The sequence below is a fragment of the Rhinoraja longicauda genome, chromosome 4 (genome assembly GCF_053455715.1).
Source record: "Rhinoraja longicauda isolate Sanriku21f chromosome 4, sRhiLon1.1, whole genome shotgun sequence".
Taxonomy (NCBI): Eukaryota; Metazoa; Chordata; class Chondrichthyes; order Rajiformes; family Arhynchobatidae; genus Rhinoraja; species Rhinoraja longicauda.
The window spans coordinates 30,945,823-30,956,375 of NC_135956.1; the positions used below are offsets into that span (position 1 = coordinate 30,945,823).

Sequence of the window (10,553 nt, forward strand, 5' to 3'; positions counted from 1 at the left end):
AACAAATCCCTTTCTTGACCTGATATTAATATGTATGTATGTATATTCCAGCAGGATGTTATTGGATTATGATCAAGACAATATTGCCTTTCTCACCCAGGTTTCAGAGGTCATTTTTAAACACTTGCAATGTAAAATTCAAATCCCACCATATTCAGCCAAGGAATTCAAATTCAGCTAATCAAATAATGTAGAATAAAAAAGGTAGCATCTGTGAAGGTGATCATGTAACTATCTGAGTGCAGTAGAACATCTGTCTGCTTCAGTAATGTCTTTTCATGAAATAATCTGCCATCCTACCCTGTCTAGCTAGTGCGCCTCTCCAAACCCATTGGCTCTAAACTGCCCTCTGAAGGGCAACAATCAGGGAAGCAAAGCATTTAGTTCAAGAGGAAATTAAGAATGGCTTTGGTATCAGTGCCCTCACCTCGTGACTGTTCTAAAACACTTGCATTGATATTGTCCCTTTCATGTTATGATGAATTACTTCTGAGGCGTACTCTTTGTTGTGAGAAATTGTTGTCTGTCAATTTTTTTATACGTACATTAACAATATGATGCATTCCAGAGTTAGTTATAGCTCTTAGGGCCAATGGATATGGGGAGAAAGCAGGAACGGGGTACTGATTTTAGATGATCAGCCATGATCATATTGAATGGTGGTGCTGGCTCGAAGGGCCGAATGACCTACTCCTGCACCTATAGCAGACTCCCAGTACATATCCCTTTGGAACATATATATATACATACAAATATCTACACTTGCATCTGGGTCACTTAAATATATATATATATATATATATATATATATATATATGCGCTAGATGGATGTGCACCCATTGGGTGCAAATCTCTCCTGCGGGCCCAGCAACCCTACCGCTCCATGGAGCCGTTGGCGGGCGGGGAGTGTCCCCCGGGGCCTTGGACGGGTGAGGGGCGGCAGGCAAGGGGAGAGGGAGGCACTGACATCTGCCCCGGGCGTCCATCGCTTTAGCAGGGCAAACCGTGGAGCAGAAACCTCTCCTGCAGCGGTCGGCGGCAAACGGCATTGACGGCCATCTTGTTGGACCCCGTTGGATGCTCTGCCACCGTGCTGCACAACGGGAAGAAGGTCAGGTGCGAGGCGTGCCGGGACGGGCGCCGGTCCTCCCGCTGGTACGCTCGGTGGGGGGGGGAGGCGCATTTGTTAATGTTTATGAAGTAAATTGTTTTTAAAAAGTAACAAAAGTTGATCTATTGAGACCGCAGGGGAATGGTGAGTAGGGTGGGCCTAAAATTGTCACGCTATCGTGTACTGTTTTTTTCCGAATGAAAACCGCACAAAGAAACATACGGGACAAGGACAAACAAACAAACAGGGGAACAAACAAGATGAGAGTATTAGTTATGTACTAGACGGGTGTGGACCTCTTGGGTCCAAATCTCCGTCGGGTGCAAACCTCTCCTGCAGGCCCGGCAAACCTCTAACTGATGATCCGTGGACCCGTTGCTGGGCGGGGAGTGTCCCCCGGGGCCATGGGCGGGCAAGGGGGACACACAAAGGGGAGAGGGAGCCACTCACCCCCAGCGGTGCAGCCAGAGCGAGCCATGGACCCAAAATCTCTCCTGCAGCAGCAAATGGTGGCGATGGCCATCTTGTTGGACCCTCTGCCGCCGCTCTGCACCGTGGGAGGAAGGTCAGGCGTGGGGCACGCCGGGAAGAGCGCCGGTCCTCACGCTGGAACTCCCGGCGGGGGGGGGGGGGGGGGACCGCACTTAAAGTTTATTAAGTTACATTTTTTTTTTTTTAAAGTAACAAAAGTTATTGAGACCGCGAGGGAATGGTGAGTAGGGTGGGCCTAAAATTGTCGCACTGCAAGATCAATGATGTAAGGGTCTTGTCATTACCTGTATACACTCTACTTACATTCAATCTCCCAAAGTGCAACACCTCTCACTTGCTCGGGTTAAACTTCATCTGTCGTTTCTTTGCCAATTTCTGCAGCCGATCTATACCCCGCTCTATTTTCTGACGGCCTTTCTCATTGTCTGCAACTCCGCCAATTTTGGTGTCATCAGCAAACTTGCTCACCAACCCATCTACATTTCGATATACAGTTAATGGCAAGACCCGTACATCATTGTATGCAGAGGGATCTTGTTCAGGTCGCCCCACTACAAGAAAGATGTGGAGGCTTTGGAGAGGGTGCAGAGGTGATTTACCAGAATGCTGCCTGGATTAGAGTGTTTCAGCTGCAGGGAGAGGTTGGATAGAATTGTTTTCCCTGAAACATTGGAGGTTGAGGGAAGACGATTGAAATATACAAACGTACGAGAGGCATAAATAAGTAGACAGTCAGAACCTGTTTCCCAGGATGGAAATGCTCAACACTAGAGGGCATATCAATAAGTTTAATGAAGATTAGTTTTAATTTTGGTTTTAGAGATACAGCATGAAAATGGGCCCTTTGACCCACCGTGTCCACGAAAACTATAGATCATCAATACACTAGTTCTATGCTATCCCATCCTACACTAAGGGGTAATTTACAGAAGACAGTTAACCTACAAACCTGTACATCTTTGGGATCTGGGAGGAAACTGGAGCACCTGGAGAAAACCCACGCAGTCACAGCGAGAGCGTACAAACTCCGCAGAGACAGTACCCGTAGTCAGGATCGAATCTGCGTCTCTGGTGCTGTGAGGCAGCAACTCTACCGCCACTTCACTGTGCCGCAAGATGTGCGAGGCAGAGTCGTAGGGGCCTGGAACACCACTGCCAGGGGTGGTGGGGAGGCAATTATGATAGTGGCCCTTAGGAGGCTTTCAGATAGGCAAATGAAAAGTGCGGGGATTAGAGAGATATGGATCATGTACAGGCAGATGAGATCAGTCTAACTCGGCATCGTATTCAGCATAAACATTGTGGGGCCCCGACCGCCCCCAACGTGGCAACTCCAACAGCATGACCGCGGGAGAAGACGGCAGGGAAGAGAAAAAGACATTCTGGCTTTCCATCACAGTGAGGAGGTGACTGGAGGAGACTCACTGTGATGGATGTTTCTTTTGTTTGGTGTTGGTTATGATTGTATGTGTTATTGCATTTTTATTGATTATTCTTATTGGTCTTATTGTTGAACTGCGGGTAATTTTTCATTTCACTGCACATTTGTGTATGTGACAAATAAATTGACTATTGACTATTGATGTCTTGCTTGACAGCTTGCTCAGGATCAGTCTAATTTTTTCAATTAGTACGAGTGCACAGTGGTACCTTGTATTGCACTGTTCAATTAAAGTATTTGAGAATCATAATAAAAATGTGTAATTAGGTGTGAGTTGGTGTGTCATCAAACTCTTTCTGTTAATACAGTAAGTTCAAACAACTTTCTTGATATTTTATCCTGGAAAAGTTATTGCTTTCAAGGTATGATTTATACATTCTGAAGATAGTGTTGTTTAGAAGAGTGTAATGGTGAGATTACTGAAACTTTTTGCTTCTATTCTAGGTCGAAGTAAATGACTGATAACAGATGACCATCGACTGGGAGACCTCTGGCAGTGATGCATTTCAAACTACTGTTCAGAGGGAAAGAAGGTTATATGTTATATCAGGTGTGGGCAGGTACTCCCACATAATTCATTTCCGACCAAAACTCAAGTCAAGGACTAATTTTAGGCAAATCCAAGTTGATTATGAAATACTTGGTTCTGGTTACTGACTGTTTCTTGTCCTTTGCTGTACAATAATGGTATCTTGTATGGAGCGTCTAGTTGAAGTATGTACACTGTAGCAAACAGTGAATTTGGTAAAGTTAAGTGATTTGTTTCAGGTAAAACCCACTGTGCAAAAGGAAAACATTACTGGATTTGTGCTGACTGCGAATTGGTCCTTTGACAGTAGCAACTGTTTCTCTGTAGAATATTTAAACAATTCTGTTTTCAACTTGTACAAAAATACTTTTTTATGAATTTATGAACTATTAATTCTTAACACATTTGTAAGATAATGTTACCGCCCCAGTATTTTGTAGTCTTGTGAATGTTACATTTTATGTGAAATATATCTTTTAGGGTATTTATGGATTATAGAGTAGGTGATTAAAGCAATCCTTTCATTCTCAGTATTGCTGCATTCCACTCTCTGAAGTAATTAAGGATCTTATCAGTCTGTTGAATGGAGCATGTGACATGGTTGCATTACCCTACCTGCTTGATCTAAATGTCAGCATTCACGTTCTCAAAGGCACTGCAAGTAAAGTATCCTGGTCTCAGAGCCTATAGAAAGCTACATTTAACGACTTTACCTGGAATACACATTAATTAAAACAAAGACCTACAGATTTCTTCAAAATGTAAACGTTTCGACTCACTTTCTGCCTAAAAGGGGGCAAGTGGAAGGTGGGTTGCCCTTGCACATCTGTTCATACAGGTGAGCATCCAGGATTGTTACTGAGTGGCTTTGCCCAGAGCTGACCGAAGCCTAGCAAAAAGAGTGGAAGGAATGCACGGCATCCACATTCTGTTATCAAGCATTTGTTGCCACGTATGTGGCAGAATCTGCAGATCTCACATTGGGGTAGTCAGCCCTCTTAAAATCCACAGAGGTGCAGAGAAAGTAAGTTGTCCTCAACAACCAACCTCTAAGGATGGCAGCGCAGCTAGTGAACTGAGGGTAGTTCTGGTGAAGCACTCTTGCCCGGTGAAGTTGTTCTCTGAGCAACAAAGGAACAGGTAGGTCAATAGTGCTCTTCCACCTCCTCCTCCTCCTCCTCCTTCTCTTGTCGATGCCAATATATGGCAACGGCCAGTCCTTCAGCTTAGACATTGTGCAGCTTAGGTGGGTTAGCATGTTGTGAGGAAATTACAAAGGGATAAGTTAAACGAGTTTGCAAGAAGTCAACATATGGGGTTTAATGTGGGGAAATGAGAGATTTGTAAGGAAGATTATAAAAACAAATTATTTAAATGGAGTGAGATTATAACTGATCAGGGGGATCCTAGAACAAGAAACACACAAATCTAGCATGTGGTAGAAAGAAATTTAGATATCTTAATATACTTGGCCTTTAAATTGGACAGGTTTGATGCAACCTTGCAGTCATTGGTAAGACTGCACCAGGGAGTTCAATTTTGATCTCCATTTTTAAGATAGGACGTGCTTGCATGCAGGGCATTGCAGAGATGCCCAGGGTGAAGGGATGATGCACACCTGTGGAAAGTAGCTAGTGCTTCTTGAGAAGGTTTAAACTATAGTGGCAACGGATGCAAACCAGAGCAGAACATCAGCAAATGCAAAGTTAATAGCCATGGGAAGTGCGCCCACCTGCAGCTCCTACCCGATAGTGTGAGAGAACTGGAGCTGCACCTGGATGACATCGAGAGCATCATAGATAGGAGTGTTAGTGAGGTGGTCACACCTAAGCTGCAGGCAAAAAAGGAGATGGGTGTCCACCAAGAAAGGGAGTAGACTGAGAATGCAAGAATCCCCTGTAGCTATGCCTCTGAAAACAGTTATACTCATTTGGATATTGTTGGGGATGACAGCTCAGGGGAAGGCAGCAGCAGCAGCAGTCAGGCCTGTGGTGCAGTGGAGAAGGTTGAAGTCACACAGGGCTACAGTGATAAGAGACACTAGTTAGAAGGATGGATAGGAGATTCGTGGCTGCAAATGGGACTCCAAGATGGTGTGCTTCATCCCTTGCGCCAGGGTCTAGGATATCTCTCAAGGAGTGTGCAGCCAACATTCTCAAGGAGTGTGCAGCCAGAAGTAATTGTGCACGTTGGTACAAATGATATGGGTAGAAAAAGGGATGAGATCCTATAGAGTGAATATCAAGATTTAGACAAAGGTAGTAATCTCCAGGTTACTCCCAGTGCTATGTGCTATTGATATTAGGAATAGGAAGATAGGATGGATAAACGAGTGGCTGGGGAGTTGGTGCAATGGGCAGGGATTCAGATTTTTGGACTCTTGGAATCTCTTCTCGGGCAGATGTGACCTATAGAAGAGGGACAGGTTGCATCTGAGCTGGAGCGGGACCAAATTCCTTGCAGAGAGGTCTGCTCATGCTATTTGAGAAGGTTTAAACTATAGTGGCAAGGGGAACATCCAGAGCAGAACATCAGCAAATGCAAAGTTGAGGTTATGACCACTAAGTCTCAAAGGAACGGCAGGCAGGGAAAGGTTAAGGAATATGGTGAATTTGATGGACTAAAGTGTATTTATTTTAATGCAAGGGGTATCGTGGGTAAAGCAGATTAACAGAGTCTGCATCGGGGCTTGGAACTATGGTGATGTGGACATTCCCAAGACTTGATTGCAAGAGTGACTGGACTGGCAGAAGAACAATCCAGGGTTTCGATGTGATGTAGAGGGAGGTAAAAGAGGTGGAGGAGTGCCTTATTAATCAGAGAGAATGTCACGGCAGCACTCAGAGGACATACTGGAGGGTTCGCCTACTGAGGCAAATGGGTAGAGCTCAAAAATAAGAAAAGTACATTTCCTCTATTGGGCCACTCAATAGCCAGCGGGAGATAAAAGAGCAAATGTGTAGGCAGATTATGGAAAGATGCAAAAGCAACAAGGTTACCATAGAAGATGACTTTAATTTCCTCAGTTTTGACTGGGGCCTAGTGTAAAGGGCTTGGATGGAGCAGAATTTGTTAAGCGTATCGAAGAGGGCTTCCTGATATGACATGTCTAACTCAAGGAGGGACCATACTGAACCTTGTATGGGGAAGCTTGGGCAGGTGACTGGTGCTTCATTGGTACGTGGTCAAATTTTGGCATGTGACCACTGTGTGGAGTGCTGTCTGTGGTTACAAGTCAGCTACACGTTCAAGAATACTGTCTCATTCTCCTGAAAAATACACCAGGCTACTGCTGGAATGGAGTCTATGGGAAGTCTGCAAAGTTAGCAAAGACTTCTCTCAGCTCCGCCATGCCCTGCTGGAACTACGGTGCACAATGAGAAGTCACATGATACTGCAGCCACAGCACCAGAGCATAAAACAAAGGATGACCGTGACTGAGTTGTGGTTGCAACTGATAATGCATTTAGATGACATTCTCTTCCAATAACAAAGACGTCCCAGACATTGGTCCTCAATATTGTTAAGGTACAAGAAACACTCCTTGAATACTCACTGGAAAAAGCTGTGTGCCCAGTCCCCTACTTTTCCTTCTCCCTTGCCTGTCTTCTGGACTGCCTCCATGTTCCATGAACCTTCAACCAATATCAACCATGTTTGGAATAAATTGCATTATGGGAAGAACAATCACCACCATAAAATTTGTTTGATGAAATCAGAAGTAGCAGAATAAATACAAGAGATATTTGATCCAGATTTTTTTTGCTTGCTATTTTACAAAAGGGCCCAAAGTTCTGATCGGGCGGCACGGTGGCGCAGCGGTAGAGTTGCTGCTTTACAGCGAATGCAGCGCCGGAGACTCAGGTTCGATCCTGACTACGGGTGCTGCACTGTAAGGAGTTTGTACGTTCTCCCCGTGACCTGCGTGGGTTTTCTCCGAGATCTTCGGTTTCCTCCCACACTCCAAAGACGTACAGGTATGTAGGTTAATTGGCTGGGTAAATGTAAAAAATTGTCCCTAGTGGGTGTAGGATAGTGTTAATGTGCGGGGATCGCTGGGCGGCACGGACTTGGAGGGCCGAAAAGGCCTGTTTCCGGCTGTATATATATGATATGAACAGTTGCTAAGGCTTTCCTGGGCCTGTTGCAACCAGGAGCCACATCAATTTTCTGGTCCTTTGTTGTGATAGAAACAGAGCAGGCCAACGTTGTAATAGATCACACTAATTTCAGTCTGTTTCTCTTGAGAAGCCCAGTTTCATCCTGATGAACTACTTCTGCTGCCCTAGATTCCTGGGCAACCACCCTTCACTGTGCACTATGCTAAATTGCATGTATTTAATAGCCATCAGCAACAATGGGATTTTCAGGAAAGATTAAAAGAAATGGTGAATATGTGTTGTGCCATTTGATTTCAAAGGATCTTACAAACTACCAACTAATTGCAAGCATGTAGGGTTATTAATACAACTAATGGATGGACAGGTTCTCCCCAAATATCAAACGCCCAACGTATGTACAGCCAATACATACCAATGAACATTGTGAGACCCGCAGGATGGATTTGCTGGCTGCTGGGGGGGTTGCAGGCATCTTCTGTCATGCGAAAACTCGCTTCACAGCAATATCATTGAAACTTGCAAAGAAAAATCTGAATGATTGCATTAAATGCCACGGTCTAACTACACTGCAAACAGTTCACACAAAGGGTGATGGGTATATGGAACAAGCTGCCAGAGGAGGCAGTTGAGTGTGGGTCTATCCCATCGTTTAAGAAAGAGTTAAGACAGGTACATGGATAGGATAGGTTTGGAAGGATATGGACCAAGCGCAGGCAGGTGGGACATTGTTGGCCGGTGTGGGCAAGTTAGGCCGAAGGGTCTGTTTCCACACTGTATCACTCTATGATTCAGGAATGACAATAGACAATAGACAATAGACAATAGGTGCAGGAATGGAACCCTGTTGTGATCAGAGAGGACATAACATTAATGGTCATTTTTGGAAACCGGATCTGTTGCATACACCTGATGAATAAAGCACGTTGTGCAGAACAATTTTAAAAAGAAACTTGTACATATACGCACATTAAATGTATTGAAGGTGTTTGTTGATAGTATTTTATGTAAACAATTTTTACTTACCTAGAAATCCCATCACTTGGGTACCTTGTAAAAAACTAGTTTGGGTGGTAAATAGTTCATGTCATCTTAAAATGATTAAATTGTACATTGGATTACAACCAACTTGTAAAGATTCTCTCCTTTTTTGCATCTTGATACTAAATCAGTTCATAAATATTGTTTGTCAGCTGGGTCCACTCACTTTCACACACATACTGTATTTAAGTAAAAAGGATAATTTCAGCTACTACCACCAAAGTTAAAAACTCTAAATTGTTGTTGACTTGTTCACCGAAACACAGGCGAGAGTGGGCCTTACAATGGTCTTCTACTCCTGCTCTGCTGCACAGCACCAACCCTGCACAATAACAAGTGATATCCTGGAAAATGTAGATTAATTTTCATACATAAGGAGCCACCTTAATGCACATCATTGTGCCACCTGCTCCTTTGGCCATTTGAGTTTGACGATCAAAGCATCAATCCAGCGGGTGTCAGATGTCATGGGGAGAAGGCAGAAGAATGGGGTTAGGAGGGAGAGATAGATCAGCCATGATTGAATGGTGGAGTAGACTTGATGGGCTGAATGGCCTAATTCTGCTATTACTTATGATCTTACAAAAAGCTCAGGACCATAAGACATCGGAACAGAATAAGGCATTTTGACCCAGTGAGTCTGCACTGCCATTTGATCATGGCCGATCTATTTTTCCCCACTCTCCTGCCTTCTCCCTGTAACCTTTGTTACCCATACTAATCAAGAACCTATCAATCTCCACTTTGAAAAAAAACCCAATGACTAAGCCATGCCTTTACCCTGCTAAAGTAGGACATATTGGATGGGGAGATTTTAGCATATACTGACAGCCATCTTGAGAAGCATAACACATGAACATGACTGACTTGTGAGAATTCCTGGAATTTTGTGTGTCCTCACTGGCAAAACACAGAATCCCACTAAAACTAAAGAAGCCCACTAGCTCATGAACTCTTCATCTCCCTTCTTTATGCTGCTCTGCCAGTGGTAAAGTTTGTGCATCATATACAGGCCTCAGACACTTCAGACCCCACAGTGTGGAACCAGTCATCCCACAGCCAGAGCACCCATCCAAAATGAAGATTTCTATAGCACCTAGTGCCTACCAATGGCTTGACTATGTTGTCTTTTACTAACTTGGAAAATGAATCCCAGTATAACTTGCAACAATTGCTAATTATTAAAAAGCAGCATTTTTTCCCCTGAACTATGCATTGTTGCAATGATAAGAATGCATTTAAGCAATAAGCACACAGACATTCATAAAAAATGCAAAGAGTGAAGTAAATGTACAAAATATCTGTTGTCTTGTATGGTTTTTAACATTGGAAGATTATACTAAAAGCACCACTCTAACCGGGAATAATTAGAAGGCAGAGGATCAATATCAATGGTTAAATGATTATGCCAACCAATTCTTTGGGCAAAAATAGGGTATTCTTTTTAGCGTTAAAAAATGGGTTAATCTCAGTCCTGGAGTCTGGCAACAATCCTTCTATCCTTTCAAACTTCCTTACCGAGGGCTATAATATAGGTTTGTTCCAGAGAGAAATCCATGGTATATTGCTTCAGAGAAGTTAGTTGGAGAATGGCTGATTTCCACTTTAGCAAGATCCTCACTGATGTCCTAGCATAGTAAAGAATCTAAATGCATTACACACCTATAGTAAAATGATGCAACCTTAATTCCAGTGATTTGGTCCACAATTAATGTTTACAACAAAAAAATCATGATATCCACAGCAGACTTAGAAAATTTACTTCAGCGATGATCTACCGAATTCTGTGCTTGGATTTTCTTCATACAATTCACTGCACGT

At 43.5% G+C, this 10,553-nt stretch overlaps 2 protein-coding genes across 2 annotated transcripts in view; both read left to right on the forward strand.

Moving 5' to 3' along the window:
• The window catches only part of LOC144592672 (sodium/potassium-transporting ATPase subunit beta-1-interacting protein 3), a 369,074-nt gene extending 360,310 nt beyond the window's left edge, over positions 1–8,764 (forward strand). Inside the window, exon 6 of the mRNA XM_078397460.1 lies at positions 3,489–8,764. Coding sequence (XP_078253586.1) covers positions 3,489–3,502 — 14 coding nt within the window. The 3' untranslated portion in view covers positions 3,503–8,764. The remainder of the gene's footprint in view (positions 1–3,488) is intronic.
• Positions 1–10,553, forward strand: part of LOC144592671 (YTH domain-containing family protein 3-like) — a 199,765-nt gene that overhangs the window by 33,228 nt on the left and 155,984 nt on the right. The gene's annotated exons all lie outside the window — the stretch shown is intronic.